Source organism: Myotis lucifugus, unplaced genomic scaffold, assembly GCF_000147115.1.
Source record: "Myotis lucifugus unplaced genomic scaffold, Myoluc2.0 scaffold_56, whole genome shotgun sequence".
Classification (NCBI taxonomy): domain Eukaryota; kingdom Metazoa; phylum Chordata; class Mammalia; order Chiroptera; family Vespertilionidae; genus Myotis; species Myotis lucifugus.
In genome coordinates, this window is record NW_005871104.1 from 2,280,773 (window position 1) to 2,303,285 (window position 22,513).

General features: G+C 49.8%; 2 protein-coding genes across 2 annotated transcripts in view; one reads left to right on the plus strand and one right to left on the minus strand.

Moving 5' to 3' along the window:
• The window catches only part of CYFIP2 (cytoplasmic FMR1 interacting protein 2), an 89,601-nt gene that overhangs the window by 23,104 nt on the left and 43,984 nt on the right, over nt 1-22,513 (minus strand). The window contains exons 21-25 of the mRNA XM_023754143.1: nt 20,010-20,209; nt 18,331-18,418; nt 3,404-3,547; nt 1,849-1,939; nt 684-814 (exon numbers count right to left, since the gene is read on the minus strand). Coding sequence (XP_023609911.1) covers nt 684-814; nt 1,849-1,939; nt 3,404-3,547; nt 18,331-18,418; nt 20,010-20,209 — 654 coding nt within the window. The remainder of the gene's footprint in view (nt 1-683; nt 815-1,848; nt 1,940-3,403; nt 3,548-18,330; nt 18,419-20,009; nt 20,210-22,513) is intronic.
• Nucleotides 15,733-16,449, plus strand: FNDC9 (fibronectin type III domain containing 9). The gene has a single exon (XM_023754082.1). The coding sequence runs from the start codon at nt 15,733-15,735 to the stop codon at nt 16,447-16,449; it is 717 nt and encodes a 238-aa protein (XP_023609850.1).

Genomic DNA, 22,513 nt, shown 5'->3' on the forward strand with positions numbered 1-22,513 from the left:
CCATCACTCTCTGTGTGTCCTAGTTCCCTGTTGAGTGCTTCACAGCACGTGCACCACCTGCATTCACAAACTCTGCTTATTACTTCTTCCACCGCCTCCCTCTCCAGAATAAAAATAGTAATAATCTGTCTCCCTTGTTCCTGGCCATTTATCTTCCATCCAGACCTGCACCTGGCCAGGTGCAGGCTATCAACACCCTCACTCACTCACCCTCAGCACCACAGCAGGCTCTCGGTTCTATGTCCCCATTAAACCCTGCACTCGTTCCTCATGGCACTGACTGTGACCGTGACCACATCACTTCTGGGTAAATACTGCTCAGTATGGGTCTCCTCGTGACTGTCCAGGACACGAGGCAGGGACTGGCTACTGCTATGTCCAGGAGGGCAGCGCCTGTCCTACGGCAGCCAAGGAGTCATTATTTGTTTAATGAGTGACGGGAAAATTAAGACTCCCAGATGGCCAAGGTCCGGCCGCTGGTGAAGGTGGGCAGGGTGGGACCCTCGTTCTTCTCTAGCACTCGGGTGGTCGAGCTGTCTGACACGGAAAGGAGGGGTGCGGGCCCCACCGGAAGAGCGAGGATCTTGCTGCAGGCCCTGGTCAGGTGCAGTGGGGCCTCAGGAGTCTGACGGGGGGCGGGTTCCTCCCAGCCTGGGACGCTCCCCTCTGGGCTCAGGACTCACCAGGGCTTGCTCTATAAGCAGGCAGAACAGGATGGCGTTGCCCACTTCCCTCAGGCTCTGGAACACGTCTGTTTTGAGCTCTGCGTACTCAATGATGTCCTTCAGCTGGTGGTGGAAGAACTCCAGGATCCCTGGGGGTACAGAGAGGCCGTCAGCGGGGAAGTAACACAGCTCAGCTGGGTTCATGGGACCTGTCAACTGAGCAGCAGCCCCAGACCTGACTTGGACAGCCAAAAGCCAAACCTGTGGGCCCTGGGGTAAGGCTTCCTTCAGGCTCAGTACTAGAGGAAGACCAGGAGGCGGGTTCCAATCTTTTATGGAACAAAACACACACACACACACACACACACGCGCGCGCGCGCGCGCGCGCGTGCACAGTGAGCAGCCCTGGGTCTTTCCTAGTCCCTCCAAAAACTTACCCGAATTCTTAATAATGACAGGCATTAATATTTATTTAGCAGTGTTAGATGCTGTGCTAAGGACTTTATCTGCAATCCCTCATTTGATACTCATAACAACACTATGAATCAGCAGTATTACTCTCGTTTTCAGATGAGGCTCAGAGAGGGTAAGTGGCATGCCCACAGTCACACAGCTTAGTACATGGGGCAGCTGAGACTGAACACCAGCGTTTTCAGTCCCAGCCCTTTCCTGTTCTAAATCACACTGACCCAGCAGACCATCTTTCTGGATGCCCCGAGCCCCCAATTCAGTCTCTACTCCACTGACTATGAGGGAAGAATCACTTCTCTGCCCAGATGTCAAATGGCAAAAACTCCTGTTTCCGGACTCACTTTAGAAATGCCACCTGGGGCCAATGGAGGATGGAATCCCAGAGATGCTAAGCTAATGAAGACCTTTATGAGTAAACCTTGCTCTCCCGTTTGCATCCTCGTGCAGCTTCCCAGCAGGCCTGTGAGGGAGGCCCAGCCGCCATCGTTTGCCTTCGCTGATGGAAGAATACTACCCTCAGAGGGATAAAAAATGGTTGGAGGCTAGCTTCTAGCTAGTGGCAGAGGAAGGATGCAAACCCAGAGCTCTGCCAGCGTGTGGCATTTTAGAGAAGCAGACCCTCCAAGGCAGGTGGCCGCAGTCCCTTCCCACCACGGGAGGGGTTTGCATTATTTTCCTCTCACCACTCCTGCCCCGGTTCCCCATCACCCACCTGGGGAGCCATACTCATGCCGGGGCAAGCGGCATATCTTGGGCATCACTTCGATCAGTGTTTTCACATACTGGAGAATGGTCCCCTGGAGCTGAGAAAACAAGAGCACAAAATGAAATAATCCGCCGATGCTGCTCAGGTGCATCTCTAGGCTGAACGCTGGGTGTACGGGGGTTCTGCTGAAACCTGTGGGTAAGTGCGATGCTGAATGTGTCCCTAATTCCCAATGTGATGGTATTTGGAGATGAGGCCTTCCAGAGGTAATTAATTATGAGGGTGGGGCCCTCACAATGGGATTAGTGCCCTTATAAGAAGAGACAGGAGAGAGATGATGTCTCTCTGTCATGAGAGGATGCAGCCAGAAGGCAGTGAACTAGGAGAAAGGCTCTCACCAGAACCTGACCATGATTGCCCTGATCTTGGACCTCCAGCCGCTAGAACTGTGAGAAATAAGCATGCTGTTTAAGCCACCCAGTCTGTGGTATGTTTGTTACAGCAGCCTGAGCTGGCTGAGACAATAGGCTCTGTTCCCTGATAAGACAGGGCAGGTTCTCCCCTAACGATGGGCAGTATCCCCGGTGCCCTTTCTAAGGGAAAATGGGCCTTTATAAGACAGAAGAGGGAGCTTTCTCATTAGCCCCTTGGGCTTATAGACTTTAAGGAGGGCAGTTTCTAAGCATGCTGTCCTTCCTGGAGTAGGGGGCTTACATGGGACCCAGACTAACAGCTGAAATGAAATGGGGCCAGGGAACTGTGGAGACTGGACAGTCTCTTCTTCAAGCAGGGAAAACCCATAGCACATTTATCCCTCGTGTTCAAGGCAGACTTCTTTAATCAATTCACATTTTCTGGATTGAGCGTCACAGTTCATAATCCATGGCTCCACAAAGCTGCTACCAGAGAACTGGAGTTAGCCAGTGAATCCTGCTTGCCATGCCCAACATGGTTATAGATTACTTTCTTATTTCTCTTTCATCAGTTCAAATTTTCGGGAAAATCTTGTTTCACCCTTGCTTTAACAGTGTTCCGGGGAATTAAATGAAGGTTCAGATGACCATACATGGGGCAGAGACAGAATGGTGATAAAGGGATTGGCTTGAGGCCAGTGCAGTATTGGTAGTAGAATTTAGCAAGAAATCCCAAGGGGAAGAAGCACGGTGACTGATTAGAGATGTCTGCTAGGGGCATGGGAGGCGAAAATGGTAGCATCCGTGCCATAGGTATACCATGCAGAAATTAGACAATATGGCACAGGAGGGGACTACGAACAATCATTACTAGACCCTGAAGGTCAACATCAGGATTGCTGAGTTCAGTCATGAAGCACAGGGAGTAAGCTCAGGGTCAGACAATGAGAGGCATAGGCACAAGTCAGAAGGACCACAGAAATGTAACAGAGCAACAGGTAAGAGGAACCAAGGGGTAAGGGGAAAGGTCTCTATCTACAGACACAGCTGAAGTGTCTTGATTTCAGATCCGGGTAAAAGGTGACAGCAGATCTTGTTCCTATCCACCCCGCTGGGGCACATCCAGGCCTCGTGTGGCCCGTCCTTACCAAGCTCTTGACGATCTTCAGCAGCTCCTCCATGACCACGGCGATGCCCTGGTAGCCCAGGAGTCTGCAGATGGTCTTGAAGTGAGGGGGCCCCACGAAGTTCCTGTAGGAGCTGTAGATGTGGCTGTAGGCGATGTTGAGAGGCTGGAAAAGAGAGGATGTGCAAGGTGAGCAGCTGAGCACGGAATGGATGCCGGCGTCCTATCCAGGTGGGAGATGTATCGCTGACAGAAAGGACGTCACCCGGTGCTCTCACTGGGGCGCCCCGGGGAATATGTTTGCAAGATGCTGGCCATGGAGAGAGGTGTGGTCAGTGGCCACAGGATGGAGCAAAGGCCACTAGATCGAGCAGGGATTCCCCAGGGAAAGAGGAGAAAGAACTTCCAGACGAGTATCTTTTTTACAAAGACTCCTGCTACCCCAACTGTCCACACACACACACACCAGGAGTTTTACAAACCAAGCTATGGGGTAGGGGTAAAAATGACTACTTTCTTTTTCTAGAGACATTTTTGGTACTAGAAGCTGGCTGGAAGAACCCTGTGAAAACACAATGGGAGGCTAACACTGGCTTCTTTCTTCTACTTTAGTTGTCTCCGTCTATGACAGGGTGGGGTCTTGGGAAGGAACAGGCCTGGGCGTCAGGAGACCTCTGCTGAGTGCCTGGGAAAATCAGTTTCCGCATCTATGAAATGAGGGGCTGGACCAAACCAGGGCTTTCCTAACTTTCTGAGTAGCCATCCAAAGGAAAGATGCCATAGGAACTAACATGTGAAACAGGCAAAAGCAGAGCTGCTCTGTTTGGGTGTTGGTGGGGGCCTTAGGGCCCCGGCCACTGACTGGCCACCTCCATATCCTCAGAACCCCCCACGACACCTTTGATGAATAGGGGGAATCTCTTTAAGATCTCTGTCTGAGAATATATGACCAAAATATAGGTCCCTCAATTGCTCTCCTGTGGTTACCAGAGTTGTCACTGACTTTGTTTCGAAATGCTGCCACTTACAGAGCACCTCACGCCAGGCTCCATGAAGCCTTCCACGTGCATTCTCATTTAACCCACACCACAAACATATGGACATGGCCAATCCTTAGTCCCATTTCACAGAAGGGAACTGAGGCTCAGGGTGGTAAGTAGCTTGCCCAAGGTCACACAGTTCACAGGTAACTGAGTCCTGATCTGCACCCAGGTAGGTCAGATTCCAAAGCCCATGTTCCTAGTCTCTAGTTACAATGGCGGACTTTGGAACTGAATTCTATTATAAGCCATACCCATTTTTTAGATAAGGCCTCACTCCAAAGCTTAGGTCTGAGTGTAGTTTTCTTGCCTGGAATTATAAAAATCTTGAACACAAACCATGCATATACGAGACCACACCTGACAGTCTACTAGCTGAAATTCTCTAGTAGTTGGCTAATGAGAAGTCCTGCATGAATGAACCGGGAACTGTAATGATGCATTTGGAGGACTGCAAGGGTCTCAACTCCCTCCGGAGCCATGGAGGGAAGATTTAATTATGTTCAGTCTAGGTTTGGGGTTAAGTATGTTTTAGTGGAGATGAACTCTTCTAAACTTTACAAACTACGCATCACGATCATAGTGCCCTCTACTATCAAGGACACATGAACACAACTGGGACACCCACTGGCAGCGAGGATTCGTGAGGAAGCAGAACACCCACGCATCCAGCAGGTTGAATGACAGTTCGTTTGGGAAGCTAACGCCTACATGTGGGAGGCTCGGAAAGTGACAAAGAGCAGCTCCGCACTCCATTCGGATGTGCTGTCACAGTAAACTCTGCCTGAACCTGGCGGGTGGATAGCTTGTATGTGGTTCCTAAGGATTTCTAAGTATTAAGGGGCACAAATCATTTATGTAGGGCGGGAACTATAACTGACTTAACGCATGATGTTCACTAAAGTCGATGTTCAGCAAATCCTGGAAGTATATGAATTGTTGGGTTTCATTCAGCCAATCATGGGGGCCATTTACTGTGTGAGTAAAACAGGCCACCCAGTCTAACTGAGCTGGGTGCAGGGTGGGGTGAGTGAGGCACTAGAGCACAAAACGTTAGGAGGGGCCCTCTCCCTCGATGAGTGTATCCCAGTTCTGGCTCTGTTCTCAGAGCCTCATTCTGTATTCTCCTGCTTCCGTGGCTAGGGATGAGGAGTATATAGCAAACACCAAACCAACATGGCTTACCTCTGGTAGGGGAAGAAGACTGAGTAGAAAGGGGCATGAGAGAACTCTCTAGGTGATGGAAATACCCTACATGTTGCATTGGTTGTTGACTACACAGATGTATATACATTTGTCAAAACTCATGAAACTACATGTACTCTTATGATTGTGCATTTACTAGTATGGACAGTGGTTGTATTTCCCCAAGTTCTTATGTTGAAATTCTAACCCCTATGTGTGGGACTTTTGGGAGGTCATTAAGTCATGAGGGTGGAGCCTTCATGAATGGGATTAGTGCCCTTGTAAGGAGAGACGCCAGAGCTTCCCTCCCCACCCCCGCATCCCCATGATGTGAGATACAATGAGAACAAGGCCATCTACAAACCAGGAAGCGGGCTTTCACCAGACACCAGATCCATTGGCACCTTGATCCTGGACTTCCCAGCCTTGAGGTAATAAAGAAATTTTAAGCCACCCAGTTGATGATAATCTTGTTATAGGAGCTGGAACTAAGTGCATTTTACTATATACGATTATGTGTCCATATAGAAGTAAATAAAAAAATCCACTGGGCTACATCATGGCCTAATTTACTTCCCAACATTTGTTTTCAAAGATGAAAAAACTACAACCTTAATTTAATTTCCTCCGGAAGAGGGCTGCAGCTCGAGCCTACACAGGCACGAGGGAATGGTGACCTGGCTCTGCTCATGGCCCCAAGGGGCACTTGAGAGGGTGCATGGGCTGCCATAACTCCCTTCCATTCCTCCCCACACACACCACGCACTCTGGGCCTCGCCTCTGAACCCAGTAAAGCTCTGAGCACTTTTCCTTCATCCCCTTTCAAATCCTATATAATAAAAGGGTAATATGCAAATCGACCAAACAGCAGAACAATGAGTTGCTATGACAAGCACTGACCACCAAGGGGCAGACGCTCAATGCAGGAGATGCCCCCTGGTGGTCAGTGCGCTCCCACAGGAAGAGCGCCATTCAGCCAGAAGCTGGCTCACGGTTGGCGAGCGCAGCTACGGTGGCAGGAGCCTCTCCTGCCTCTTCTGCAGCCAGACATCCCCCGAGGGCTCCCAGACTGCGAGAGGGCACAGGCCGGGCTAAGGGACCCCCCCAACCCTGAGTGCATGAATTTTGTATGCCAGGCCTCTAGTTCCTATAAAAGGCATTTCTGAGCAGCAGGGTGATTTCCAATGGCTATCCCTGGAGGAGGCAAAAAACAATCAGCTGCTTTATTTCTTCTGTTTGATTCTATGACTTCTTTTTTTGCTTTGTCTGAGTCTATAGTTATAAACGGGCATGGGCACCCCTGACTTCAAATCCCAGGTCCATAAACTTACTAGCTAGATGATCTTGAGCAAATTACTTAACCTCCCTTAGCTTTGGTTTTCCCTAAGTAAAGATAATGCAATTTCCAATAGGGCTATTGGGAGGTTTAAATGAGATAACAGACAGAAGACACTGAGCCTGGTGCCTGACACTCTGCAAGCACTCATTGCAATAGCAGCCATTCCTAATGCTTTGTTTGATAATTTGGTAAGTAAACCAGGGAAATACAGCGTCCCGGTCAAATCCCCCCCAGCAGTCATGATGCTCTGAATGTAAAGAGTGGGGGTGCATACATGGGGTACAAGACTACACAACACAATGGATGTCCCACAGAGGACACAGCTGGGAACCAGGTGCTGAAATGCACCCCAAAATGAAGATTTTGCTTAATATTTACAACATTATAAAAGTGAGAGCTGTTCAACAACAGACTACGCTGGGTAGGAGCTCTCACTGCCGCAAGTGTTTGGGCGGAGGCTGAGAAACATGGCTCAGGGTTGCTGGAAGGGAACCTGCCTGGGATTGAGCACTGGAAGAGATGGGATTAACGCTCCCTTCAGAGGTGCAAGCTCCAGCGAGGTCTTCCTGGCTGCTCATCCTCCCTGGCAGTCTTCTTAACCCCACCCAAGGAGCTTCTAGTGCAGTGATGGCGAACCTTTTGAGCTCGGCGTGTCAGCATTTTGAAAAACCCTAACTTAACTCTGGTGCCGTGTCACATATAGAAATTTTTTGATATTTGCAACCATAGTAAAACAAAGATTTATATTTTTGATATTTATTTGATATATTTAAATGCCATTTAACAAAGAAAAATCAACCAAAAAAAATGAGTTCGCGTGTCACCTCTGACACGCGTGTCATAGGTTCGCCATCACTGTTCTAGTACCAAGTCTTCCTTAGCACTTGCTGGCAAGTGCGCGCGCACACACACACACACAAAATATATATAGGATTCAACAGCCCTCCCCAGTTCTAGACGGAAGAGAGGAAAATTTTGGAATTTTTTTTACCACACACAAGGGTTTTAAAAAATCCCCCTTGTAGGCCTGTTCAATGCAGACAGGCAGCCTCTTGTTGACGTTCTTACATCAGTCTTGGATTCTGGTCTAGACCAGAAGTTTAAGCTTCAGTCGATGACTCAGGCTCAGGAAGGACCAGCATGAATGGAGCAGAATTCAAATCCTTCTACGTGAACAAGCACCCCTCACCCCCAAAATACACCACACCCATGCAAGAAGAAGCACACACATGCCAAAAAGTACATGCACACACACCCCCGGAGGGCACCCATCTGACCTGCTGGCTCAGTAGGAGGCTGGGCCCTATTGAGAAAATGTGGGAATATGGGAGCCTGGGCATTTTCTGAGGTTGGCAAAGAAAAACAGGAATGCAACATGACTTGAGACATTGAAACTGCTCCAAATCTCTTTCACTGAACCAGTCCTGCTAACTGACTCAGGTTACAACCCAAGGAAGGGCCTACCTTAGAAATGAATTACGATTAGGATGGCTCACTTTTAATATCAAGCTAAACAAGCTTGCACCATCCACACTGCACAAAATAATTTTATGAGATCTTAAGAGATAAATTATCCTGATGCAGGAATCAGAGCCATCTTATTAATGTGTGAAATAGAGGTGCATTGTTTTAAAAAGGCAAAACAGTATTTTAAGGAGAGGGGAAAAACATGGTGAGTTCGACCTGGCAGATCCTGGGCACTATATTATCTGTACACGGACCTTTTAAAAATTGTGATAAAGCATACATAACATAGAAGCTACTGTTTACGCCATTGTAAAGTGTGGTATATGGCCTTTTAGTCAGAGGGCCTCTTTCACCAGACAGTAAACAGGGCTAGCCACTTTAAACAACGAGACCTATTTACTTAGCAAACTGAATTTGCAAGCAATTTGTATCTGCTTTCTGGAATCACAATTGCTGTTTTCAGAGATCCCAAGAGGAATTAAAACTGTTTCTAATTTCCTGTTTTAGTTATAATTTCTCTAATGTTCTTCGAGCAATCTGAATACTATCAGCCACCAACAAAAACACAGCTCTCTAATCTGGTTCAGAGAGTGAGCTGCAAATTCTGAAATCCCTGTAGGTAAACGAATAAAACAGCAACACCAGGGAAGAGCACAGGTAAGAGACATAAAAAACTAGTAACTTCTGAGTTACAGGTTCAAATCCATTGCTAGGGCATGGGGTTGTGCAGATGTGTCTGTCTGTCCATCCCTTCTTGACGTCTACTGAGCTGTAGGGCTGGGTCTCCAACATCTGGGTTCCTTGTTGGTCTTCTCAGCTAAGAGGCTGAAAGAGTCAAGGCAGGTGCTGTAGAGACCTCAAGAAATGATGCTCCTCTTCCTTGTCTGACAAAGTCAGTCCTTTGGAGACGGCAAGAGGGAGAGCAGGAACCGGCCTTCCTAGTCAGAGGTACCATATCAACCCTCTAACACTAAATTTTTAGAGGAAACCAATGTCATCACATTTTTTTCCATAATCGAATATAGTAATGAGGATATGTGTATAATGCTTCTCTGTTTATGAATGTTTTCAGCTAATAATTTCTTCATAACTGTCCAGGTGCATTCTGTGGCTACAGTAGCAAATTACCACAAAGGGGGGGGGGGCTTACAATGACAGAAATTTATTCTCTTGTAATTCTAGAATCTATCACCCAAAATCGGTATCACTGGGCCACGATCAGGTCAGCAGGTACACTTCTTCCAGACTCTCTAGAGAAGAATTCGTCCCTTGCTTCTTCCAGCTCTGGTGGCAGCCAGCGTTCCTTGTGTTGTGGCTGCATCACTCCAATCTTCCAATGTCTCTGCTGAGATCTGGTCTTCTCCTCTGTATGTGTGTAAACCTCCCTCTTTTTTTTAAATATATATTTTTATTTCAGAGATGAAGGGAGAGGGAGAGAGAGATAGAAACATCAATGATGAGGAGAATCATTGATTGGCTGCCGCCTGTACAACCTCCACTGGGGATCGAGCCCGCAACCTGGGCATGTGCCCTGACCTGGAATCGAATCCTGACCTCTTGGTTCATAGGTCTATGCTCAACCATTGAGCCGGCCGGGCAAACCTCCCTCTTATAAGGACATCTGTGATGGCATTTAGGATTCATCCTGCTAACCCAGGATAACCTTCCTACCATACGATCCTTCACTTAGTCACCTCTGCAAAGCCCTTTACCCAAATCAAGTAACATTCCCAGGTCCCAGGATCAGGGCCTGACATCTCTGGGGGCCATTACCAGCCTACGGCACCAGGTGAGGCAGGTGCAACCATCCCCATTTAGCAGAGGAGGAATCTAAGTGAGGTGACTTGCCTGAGGGGGAATACAAGATGATATTCTGCTCTATGTATAAATTGCCAAAATCAAGGAATTCTCTAGATGGTGAATAAATAACTTGTAGCCTGAGAGTGTAACCACGCAGACGCGAGTAGGGGTGGCAGCAGCAAAGTGGGTGGCACTGCTGGTGGTGTTGTCAGCAGGGCCGAGGCAGACTCCCCAGGTCAGGCCATGTGGCAAGAGGTTGCGCCCAGGTATGGACCCAGCTGGTTGCTACAGCAAAGCCCCTCAGGACAATGACTGAATGGGGAAGGCATTGCAGGACTAGGATACATTTTCCTGAGGTCGAATCATGCCGTGGGGCATCATGTAGCCAGTGACGACCACACCAATACTTTCTAAAGACCAAAAAATGATCCGGAAATCACTGGTATAATTGAAAGAATGATTTGTGCCCCAATCTGCAGCACTTGGAAGGTAGCTGTATGATATATTCTATATCATTTACTTTGCTTAGATAATATTCTTTTAAAGTTTGGGCTCATGTGCTAATTTTGATTACTAATCAGTTGATGAAACTTTTTTACCTTTAACAACAACCCCGACCTGAAGTGAGAGTTCTCAGGCTCGGGCAGGTGCACTTGGCCTCCAGACGCCGGAGGGAAGGTAGCATCATGCAGGGTACAAACCTTGCCCATTGCAGCCTGTGGACTAACCAACTCAGGAAATGGCTCTGACCCGCTGACCTCTTCTTAGTAATCACTGCTACTCTTCCAGAGCCAGCACTTTGTAGAGAGGGGTTCATCTCGCTGCTACAACCCTCTAAGGCAGGCATTATTGACATTTGCATTTTACACAAGAGTTCCCCAAGGTATGAAAAGTGAAGGAACTCATCCAAGGCCACACTGGTCGGATGTGAGCCCAGCCTGGGAGGGGTCAGGGACTGCACTCTGAGCCCTGGGTGCCAATCAGTTTTGGACCCTTTACTGCCACCTTCAGGAAGGGCACAGGAACCCCATTCCTGGCTGATTTCCTCAGGCAGTGATTTATATCTGGTGTACACAGCCTGGCCTATCCACCTGGCAGAGCCTACAACGTGGACACACGGCAGATGGGCCTCCCTGAAGGTGAGCCAGGGTGCACGTGGCTGGGATGTGATCTCCTGGGCCACTGACCTCACTCACCGAGCGCGGCACTGGCTGCCCTGGAGGCTGGTGAATGGTGGTGCCCAGAGGAGCAGGCCGAGCCCCGGCCAGGGACTCGGTTTCCACCCCAGGTTCCGCCATGGCCCAAAGAATGCGGTCCCTTCTCTCAGGATCCATGAAGCCAAAGGACTTGTAAGGCCTCATAATCTGAGCATCTCAACTTCTCAATAAAATGCTCAGTGTTGAAAATGGCAGCCAGAAGCATTAAAAAGAAATTCCCCTTTTCTGTGGCAAAGGCTTGAGTTCTATTTTATCACTCCACAGGCTCCTTAATTGGTATTTTTATTCCCCTCAAAATAACCTTTTCAAAAGGCACCTGCAGACTAGCACACTGGCCTTTCTGTGGAGACGATGCCTTCGCACTCTGTGGGGAGTTACCATTAGCTAGAATTACAGCAGATTGTGATAGGCCCCTGGGAGGACCGAAGCCACGGGAAAGCCACACAGCACAGCTAACCAAGGCCACGGGAAAGCCACAGAGCACGGCTAACCAAGAGACGCTGGAGAAAACGACTCCACGCCTCACAGAGGCCATTGGCCGGGGACGGGGGATGGGGTGGGGTGGGGTGGGGGTGGTTTCTGTGACTCACCAGGCAACTCTTTGCGATTTTTTGATTATCCCTAACGTGAATCACAAGGAAACCTTCAGGGGTGCACTTGGCTACTTTGGCCAACAACTGAGAAGAAAAAAGCTGACTTTTAACAACACATAATTTGTGTAAATAACTCAGGTTCCCATCTATCTGAGCGAGGGTTGCTGTAACAGGTTACCTCGGGCTCAGTGGCTTTAAGATGACAGAACTGCATTCTCTGTTTCAGCCTGCCCTCTGATCTCTCCAACAGAACAGTGGTAATGTATTCTTTTAAGGTGGGGGGTAAAGAAGGGGATGGAAGCTCAGAGGCAGGGAAATGAAAAAGGGCAAGAAAGCAAAGTCAGGATTCTTTAAAGAAAAGAACTCTGGTGAACATCCAACCCAGGAGGAGTAAAGGGTTTCTGGTGTCGACTCCAAATGATTGACAGATAGCAGTTTCTTGGGAGGGTTGTGTTAAGAAGGACTCTGAGGCTGTGTTTCTGAGCCCCAATGGGAGGAGCGCTGTATTAGTTCTGTGTGGCTGCTGTAACAAATTACCACAAATGTGGTGGGTTAAGACAATAGAAGCCTCACATCTCTCACAGTTCTGAAGGCCAGAAGCCTGAAATCAAGGAGTCAGCAGGGCCACGCTGCCTCTGAAGGCTCCAGGGGGGAATCCTTCCTTGCACCTTCCAGCTGCTGGTGACCCCTGCGTTCCCTGGTTTATGGCGGCATCACTCCACTCTCTGCCTCTGTCTTTACATAGCTTCTTCGTGTGGTGTCTCTCTGTGTGTATATCTCCCTCTCCTCTTCCTCCGAAAGACACCAGTCATTGGGTTTGGGACTCCCTCTACATCCAGTATAAGATCATGTTGAGATCCCTAACTAATTCCTCAAAGACCCTATTTCCAAATAAGGTCACATTCTGAGGTTCTGTGTGGACCTGAATTTTGCGGGGACATTCAAACCAACCCAGGACAAGAACCATGATGGTTTAGTAAGCCTGACACAGGTTCAGGACTGGACAGGGGTAGGACCCATGTCTTCTATCTGCCACCCCATGTAGCCCATGCCCACAGCTTTACAGATGAGAGAACTGAGGCCCAGAGAATAAAAGACTCTTGACCTGTGTCATATACCTAGGTAATGCCACAGGAGACCAGAATGAAGAAGAGACTGCAGAGGTGGGATAGGATGTAGGGGTGGGAGTGGGGTGAGGTGGGAGGGAGATGAAATCACTGTTTTAGTTGTGGGATAATAGAGAAGGGCATCTCTGCATTCGAAACCATTGTCCAAAGAGTATCTAGATGTGGCAACCCCCCCCCCCAAAAAAAACCCCACAAAACAACCAAACAAAAAGAACACAAAAAACCCCAAGCTAATTAGAAAATTTAGGAGCCTTGGAAGAATACCACTTTGAGGATCAGATTTGTTTGCCTTTTTTTTTTCTTCCCAAATAAACAAGAGCTCCTCTCATTGGACAAAAGCCTTTCCAGACTGGTCCCGAAAGCATCCTGCGTACTTATGCCTGCTGGTTGCCATGGTGAATGATGCTGATCTGAAGAAATGAATAGTGTGAGCGTTGGGGGCGGCAGTGGGATTACTCAGACGGTGGCGAGAGAGACATCAAGGAGAGCCCAGAGCAGAGGGGGAAAGGCACCATTCCCTTAGCTCGGGTCCACCCTGCCTCTGAAGGCTACGCTCTAACTGGCATCAGCACACAAGCATCAGGTAAGAGGGAAAAAGGCTCTTCTTGGAAATGGAAATGGCTTTTCCTTTCCCACTCCGCTTGGAGGAGGGCCAGGCAATGGTAATATACATAGCTACACACAGGGGGTGGGGGTGGGGGTGTTTCCAAACAGAAGCAGAGGAAGAAAAATTAATAAGGGAGGCAGATTTGGTCCTAAAAGCTGAGGATGCTGTTAGCATCTTGACAGAAAGCTCTTAAAAATGTCTGCTGTGGGGAACTCAGTCTGCAAAGACAGCCTGCTGCAGAGGGGAGGCAAACAGGGGAGAAGATTCACGACAAGAAACGGATTGCTAATCACCCCTGGTGGAGGCGATTTACGAGGGCCATTGCCTCTACGTCCTTAGTCATGAATTAAGCTCTTTTACTGTGGTCGGAGGTGTATTTACAGGGATGTGTGGGGTGCTGGGTGGCGTGGATGGGTGTGCATGAGAGGGAGCGTACACAGTCAGTCTCCTTCGCAATGACCTCCCCTGGAGGGATCCGAGCACACACACCTGTTTCGTCCCTTTCATGCCCCATTTTCCTGGGAGGAAATTTCCAGCCACATAGGAAGGAACGATTCCCCTTCCTGAGCATTTCAGTTCACTGTCATCCTTAGAGAGGAAAACAAGGACTGCGAAAGCACTTGATGCCATGCGTCTTTCTGCAGCTCACCCCCTCTGGGAACACGGGCAGGAAAACAGAAGGGGGGGGGGGAGCAGGGAGGAGAGCAGCTCCTCCTGGAAGCCAGTCTGGCTTAATTTCCAATTCTAGTTAAAATCGGATTGTTTTCTGACTGTGTCACTGCAACCTGAAACAAAACCGTCCGTATTTCATGGGAGAGGAGGAGCAGAGGACAGAGCAGGGGGAGACCTATACGTCAACATACGCAGGTTGAATATGGCTGCCCCTGGATTTTCGATGAGGGGAAATTCAGTGAGGGGGAAATACGCAGAATGAAAAAGAAACGAAAAGGCTTGAGGATGGCGCTCCCTTCCCAAAGCCAGAGGGCTGGCAATCTGAAGACAGCTCGCTGGATCTGTCTGGTAAAACAGCAACGGGTCCTAGCACCAGCATCTCCTGTCGCAGTAACATTCTATTACTAAACCCAGCAACCTTGCTCTGAATATCCAGCGGTGAAGTGGCTTTGAGGCTGGTTCCTATTAGCTGAGTCACCTCAGATTGCTCATCTGTAGAATGGAAATCTAGCTCAGAGGGTGTGATGATGAATAAAGGGAACTTGTTACTGTAGGTTGAACAGCTAGCAAGAGCTGCGAGAGGGCAATGGCTTGCTAACTGATGGTTATTACCATTATTAACATCCATGGTCCCAGTAGTAATAAAGAGTAGCAGCTGTGCTGGTATTAGCAGCTGATTGTGTTGATCTATGAAACTATGTCCTGGGTACCTTTGGCTTTGATAAAACAAACACAACAAGAGCAGAGGCTTTCGGGAGAAAGGAGCCGCCAATGAGTGACAAAACAAATCTCTCGCCATGGGCAACAGAACTGGGAGGCAGAATGTTCTAGATGGTGGAGCTACCAGCACTTAGAGAAGATGCAAGAGGTCCAGAAGGGAAATTTAGGTGAAATACCTGCCTGGCTTGCAGGTCTCAGACCTGTGGTGACTAACGCAGGGACTCTGAGGTGGTCCTGATTCCTCCTTTCGTTGCCTTTTTTTCTTCTTGTTTTTAAGGCTTGGGCACACGTTGTAGGTAAAGGATCTGAGCCAGGGCAGGACGGGACTGGGGAATGTGGGCCCATCCTTTTTAGGTCTGAAGGCCACCAGCTTTGGCATGAGAGAGCCCTGATGGGACGTCTGTCCTGCCGTTGTTTAGCTATGCCTAGCTGAGTAACGTTGCCTCTTGGCCTCCATTTTCTTTGTAAAATGGGGGTAATATTAGTCTCCATCTCGAATGCTCCATAAAGAGTGGCTGTGATGATCATAAATAAATAATTTAGGGGAAGTCACTCTTCACTCTGATTCTGGTTGCAGGATCAGGATGGAAATCGAGGTGTGGAACCTTTCTTCTTCGAGAGCCATCGTTTCCTGGAAGCCCTTGGAGCCCTGCCAGGAGGACCATTACAATGTTATGTACAGGGCCAACTGGAACAACATCTTCACCGGCTACATTCGCAACAGCTTCCACTATGAGGAGAAGGTGCCTCGAACCGTCAGCAGGGTGGCCCTCGAGCACCTCGCCCCTTCCACTTTCTACTTCCTGTGCGTCAGCTGCAAGAAGATTACCTACCCCCACAAGCATCACTGCACCATGTTCTACACCCCGGATAAGAACCCGCTGGTTCCCAGAGGCTACCTGGTAAACCCCCAGCTCTCCCTGTGGGTCCTGCTGGCCATTCTGCTGGCCTGCTTCACAGCTGTGCTTGCTTTCATCTGCCTCCAGTACTGGTGCATCCGCTGCCATGTGCCACGCTGGTCTTACAGAGAGCCCCACCTAATGGAAGCCAATGGGTTGGTGAGATGGCCGCGGGACGGCCCGGCTCCTGATCTGGAGGAGGAAGACCAGCAGGGGGTCCCCCTGGTGGAAATGCCACGCAGAGATTCAGGAGCTGGAGTGGAACCGGAGGCCGAAGCCGCAGCCGACGCCGCAGCTGCAGCTGATGCAGACGCCGAAGACGACCCAGATGCCCCCGACGCAGGTGCCCCCCAGAGGGAGGGTGGTGGCCAACCTGGCATTCTGCCTCATTTTGAGGGGTGAGAGGTGGGGAGGAAGCAGCCCCCAATCTGTGGCATCAAGCCCTCCACACAGGAGTTCCTTTGTAAAAATGTGTCCATAGACTTTCCATGTCTCCCCGCAAATTCAGTGTTCTTGTGGATCACCTGGCTCAGCGACCACACTCCTCAAGCCCAAGGACTCATCCCCATGCTTAAGCATGGCCTCTCGGAGGGGCCCAGTGGGGGCTGGTGCAGTTAGAAATATAAAAACCTATTTTAACATGAAAACAAATGTGAATACCTTACAATGTAGAAAGTGAAATGTGCATGACTTGACAAAACACAGGACTTCAGGGGAGCTGTGGAGGTGAAGACGGGCTCGCTGAGCTACGCGGCCAGTCAGCTTCAGGCCGAAGCCCAGCCTCTGCTTTGGGGAGGCTGTTTTGGAAGAGTGGACGAAGGCTCACCCCAGCCTGTTTTCCAACTTTCAGGCAATCACATACCACCTCGGACATTACTTTTGTTTTGTTTTTTTAAGCCAGATACCATGTTTACTGTTCTTAGCAAATAGTTTTAAATTGACTCATGTTTTAAAACTTAAACTTATTTTAAAAGGAAGCTGTACATGAATCCAAACATGAATACCGGCACCCTCCCGCCATAAAGAGAAGAGACATAAGGATAAATAGAACGAAAACAAAATAATAAATCTGACCTAGATACTACTGCCTACTAAAGACTCCAAGTTTAAAGCCTGCTTTCTATTCTTCGATAAAAGGGGAGATTAGTAAGCATTGAAGTACGAAAGACCTATTAGCACCAATCAAGTCTGTCTCCTCGATATAACCAACGAGGTTTGAAAGGGAAGTGGAAAGGGAGGTGTTCTTACTTTGTGAGTCCCTGGGATTTAATGCTGTGGCTGTGAACCATCTAAAATGCTGTGAGTCAGCATCTCGAACGTTGCCTGGACCAGACTGCTTGTTCCGGAGAAGACACCTCCCAGCACTGCCCTGAGCCCTTCTAAGCCCCACCTCTAGGCCCGACTGGGAGGAGCACATCTGGGTTCACTACCCTTCCTAACCCAGGGCTCCCCGGCCCAGAGGACCACCTTTCCTAACAAGACCGTTTATCCAGTCGGTTCCTCTTCTAAGTTCATCGAAAAATGGGGTCAAAGGTGGCCATTTTATTTGTTGTTGACACACCTCACCGCTTCAGTGGTATTCTTCAGTCCTCCCTTAACCCCCTGGGGTAAGAAGCGAATCTCCTCCATCTGTCATGATGGGGAGACTGTGAACGTTGCTCCCTGTCGTCACCATGAGGTGGAACTGGAACTTGAGGAGGACAGCGGTGACGTCTGCTTCAATCTCTATTACACCCCCAGCATGTAAATCCCAGCCCAGTGCCTGGCCTTTCCTGGATGTTGAATAAATGTCTGTCCAACGCATGGCAGTGGACGGAAGGTCTAGCACAGGCACCACTGGGAATGTGTAGCGTCAGGATGGGTGCTTGTGAACAAAGCTTCTCAGTTCTAGCTCCAGTCAAAGCTTCCCCTTCCCAACTGCTTCCTGCCTGCGAACCCCTTAAATCGATAGAGCACAACCCCCAGAATCCCAGGACGATGCCACCTCGAATCAGCTGAGGAACAGGAGGCGAGGGGAAATGCCAAGACGAGAAACCCCATGCATGCACTGCCCGCTCCCCTCCCCAAAACGTTCCCGCGCAGGATCCAGCCCCTGGCTGGAATTCACCCCCATCCCTGCTAGTTGTGAACTAATAAAGATGAATAAACTCACAGTCGTTTCCGCCTGGATCTCACTGCTGCCTCCTTTTCTCCACTCCTTGCCTTTCTCTTTCGGGAAATACTTTTCTATTTGCTTTTGCTCACTAGCCCCTTTAGAGGTAGGACCCGGGTAAGACGACTCACCTTGGACCCATAGAGGTAATAAGGCTGGACGTTGGCGGGTTTATCTCTTTGCGGTTCTTGGGTGAAAGGAATGGCAGTTCGGACAAAACTAGGAGAGGAAAGATGGGGCAGGAGTTAACCGAGTCCTGATATTCTTCAGGGGACATGATGTAGTGGGAGCCCTTCCTGACCAGGTGCAACCACACCACTTCTTAAGTGGGTGCCTCTGACGTACTCCCATCCAACCACTGCCTCCTCCCCAAAGATGGGAAAGTTGAGGTCCAGACTCACAGGCTTGATGTGGGGCCTGTGGCTGCTCAGAACAGTGGGCTGGGCCCGAGAATGGCCTTCTCCAGGGCCCCACCTCTCCACCTCCCCACGCCCATGTTGGGTTTCCCCAGAGCAGGGTTCTGCAAACTCTTTCTGTAAAGGCCCAGGCAGCAAATATTTTCAGCTTTGCCAGCCAGATGGTCTCTGCTGCAAATAAATCCGCTCTGCTGGTCGCAGGAAAGCTCCCGTAAACAACAGTAAATGAATGAGCGTGGCTGAGTTCCTATGAATTTCAAATACTCTCCACTTGCCAACACATGAGGATTCTTCTTTGGATTCCCCGTCTCCCTCACCATTTAAAAACATCAATACCATTCTTAGCTCATGGGCTGTACAAAAACAGCGGGGAACTGGTTGTGGCTTGTGGGCCAGGGTTTGTAGACTTTTGCTCAAGAACATTAAAGGTCCCAAATCTTCAGAGAACAGGAAGTGCGTCTTGCTAAGTGCGTGGGTTCAGGAGCATCGGTGGATTCCTCCCAGACCTCCCAGTCACTGAGCTTACTGAATGCCGGTCCTGAGGATACTGAGAGGACCTGTGCACAGTTTTGCTCATCCTTACATACTTATTTCGAAGTGAATACCTCTCACCTCTTCCACCAGGTTTTGAACCTCTGTGGGGATAAGGGATTAGGTCTTGTTTCTACCTTGGTGCCTGGCCCAGGGCTGAGGTCACCTGCAGGAGACATGCTCCACTTTGCCATGCATGTGTGTGCTCTGCACACATATGCCTGTTTGCACACATGCATTCCCATATGTCCTCACAAAAGTACCATCTGATCACGTCACTTCCCTTCCTTGAAGGTTCATAAATGCTCGATCCTAATGTGGTCTGCGGAGCAGTCCAGCCTGGTCCTGCTTCCTCCTGCATCCTGCTGTATCTTTCATGGCACCACTCCCCATCCCACCTGCTCCACCCTTACCAGCTCCCTGGCTCCTTAGAAACTTTGCCTGGAATACTCTTCTGCCTTTTTGCTTTATTTTTGCCTACTCATCCTCCGCACTGCAACTCAAGCATGCCTGCCTGCTCAGAGGAGGAAGCCTCTCCTGAGGTGTGCATGGCTCCCCGGACTGGATCAGGTGGGGCTGTTCTCTCGTGGCTCCGTGGGCTTTCTTCCATCTCCACGTTCACCGCTTATCATAACACATTTACTGTGTGATACATCGTTTCACAGACTGTGTGATTGTTTGATCTGGCCTGAAGGCTCCAAGAGGCAGGAAGGCATCAGCACAGAGCCTGCACCCAAGAGGGGCCCTGTGAGATGCCTGCGGCAGGGACGAGCGGACCCCTGGGCTGGGCCTAGTTTGGAGGAGGCAGCTGGCTGCTCCCTGGGCCCCAGTTCGCCCCGCCCCCTCCGACAGGGACTCCTTACCGGTTGGTGGATCCGTTGTAGCAGTAGTTGGGGAGGAAGTCGAAGTTCAGCTCCCAGAAGACGTGCAGGGTGATGCGGCCGTAGGGGGCGGACACGTTGTGGTTGGCCTCCCGGAACATGGCGTCGAAGCTGTCCAGGGTCATGTGCTTGCACAGCAGCCGGTGCGTGAGCCGGTTGATCTCCAGCAGCCACTCCAGCTCCTGGTCGAGAGAGAACCGCAGCTGCTGAGGACGCACACATACCTTTCAGGTGTGCACCACTTGGTCTGACCCATTCCTGTCACACAGGCGAGAGCCCCTCACACAACCTCCCAACTGCCGGCATGGGGACCAGGACCCCAGCAGTGGCATGTGACAATGTTCCCATGTTCTGAGGGGAAGGAATTGATTGACAGTTATTGCCCAGGCTGCATGCCTGTCCCAGGAAGGGGACCAGGTCACGTGCAAATGCCTGTCTGCTCCCCTCTGGGTACAGAGCATGTCTGCTTGCTCTCCAGATTCCATCTGTGAGAAAAAGCCTGCACCTCAAGGTCACAGGTAATGTAAAAGGAAGCTGTGACTGGCTGTCACCAGAGGCTACATGTCTGTCCTGCATTAAGCAAGCATACTAGGTGCTTACGATTAGGTCAGATCACGTATTTTAGGTCAAACACCATCAAATATGAGTAATTTCATAGGGTTCAACCTAATATGTAATATGTGCCAAGCAGTATTTTAAGCACTTTATATGTGTTAATGCATTTAATGCTCAACCCCCCCCCCCCCATGAAGTCAGTATTATTGCTGCCTCACTTTGCACATATAGAAACTAAAGCTTTGAGAAGTGAAGTAACTTAGCTTCAAATCCGGGAAGCTGGGCTGCAAAGTCCACATTCTTAACCCTGTGAAACACCTATAGGGATTCTGAAAACAGCTGGGAGCAGATCGTCCCCTACTTTGGGCTGTAGGTACCTCAGTCACACAGGTGGGGCTGCAAGCTGTGGATGAGCAACCTGCTGCTGGCCACAATGACCAGGGACCTGAGTGAGCTGTGGGCCAACTGTTGGAATCCCACCGTTGGGCAGAGAACGGGAGCAGAGGGGATACTACCCAGACACAACAGGGCACTGCATTTGCTGAGGAGTGAAAGGGGAGTGAACCCTTCGGGCTCATTTAGTCCCTTATCACATTGCCATTGGAAAGCATCAGAGCACAGTCTTGTGCTGAGAGAGAGAGAGAGAGAGAGAGAGAGAGAAGGCCGCCTCCACTTCCCTTCACAGAGGGGGAACTGAGACCCAGCGGGTGAAGTAACTTGCCCAAGGTCACACAGGACATATGTAACGGGGCTTAGGATGTGAATCCAGGTCTTCAGACTCCAAATCGTGTGTGCTTGGCCCCTGTGACACAGATAGCTGCCTGGAAATCATGGCTAAGAAAGCCCTCTGAAAATAAAGATGATCTTAAAACATAAAAGCAAAGAGAACATCAGAAGGGCAGTTCACCAGAGTGCAGCCCGGAGGTGGGACAGTTAGATGCAGTTTAATCGTCTGTGGTCACAGGAGGCAGCTCCACACCAGAGACTATTTCATTCTCATCGGCCACAAGGCCTCCTGAACCCTGGTCGGGGTCCCGCGTGTGGTCAGGTGGAGGCCCCAGGCCACGCCTCCCATCTTGGAGCTTAGCCTCTTTGAAACTCAGATTCTGTGGCTCTAAACTGGGGGCACAGACCTGGATCGCAGCTTGCAAACGTAAATGGCTGCAGGTCAGGTAAGTGGGACAAGCAGGGCAGGAGGGAGTCATGGGGCTGGGTTGTCTGTGGCAAATCAGAGCGCCCAGCCCAGAGAAAGGCGAAGCTGCTAAACTCCATCTGATTGTGGCGTCGGAAAGGGGCTGAGTGAGAGCAGATCCTGCCGCTTCTCAAAAATAGGTCAACATCTGGATTCCAATTCTGAAGTGGCAGCTGAAGAGTAAGAGTCCAGTCCCTGTGCACCGTGAGGCAGAGGAGAGCCGACACACAGATCAGCTCTCTGCTTCTTCTCTTGGCCCAACTAGCTGGACCTCATCTTGGTTTCAATTCACTTGGGTAAAAAAACACCAAAATAACAATAAAAAGAGTAAACGCTAAGGAGTACATTTCTAAGATCCACGAGTCATCCCACTATGGGGAAGATAGCTGCAGATAGGAAAGCGGGGATCCACTTCTGTCCTGCTGTTCTGTGCTTTTCACGGTCTCAGGAATGCGTGTCAGTGTTGACAAGGGAGACCAGGCGAGTGGAAGTGGGGGCTGCTGGAAGTGGAGGTCCAGCGCCTGCCGTGCAGCAGCACAAGGGTGTTTCTTTGTGACATAATCCCAACTGTGGTCTTGCATCAGCCGTGTTCTCCCGGCCTTCCCTCAGGAGGGCCCCTGCCTGTGGGACGGATGCAGGGCTCGGTGCAGAGGGTTTAAAAGGCACGTGAGTGGTTCAGGCACCTTCAGAGAGGATGTCAGCATTCCACAGTACAGTCAGTTTACTGAGGAAATAAAAT

Coding starts and splice junctions, on each gene's coding strand:
- FNDC9 (XM_023754082.1), top strand. CDS start 15,733: ATGGAAATCGAGGTGTGGAACCTTTCTTCTTCGAGAGCCATCGTTTCC.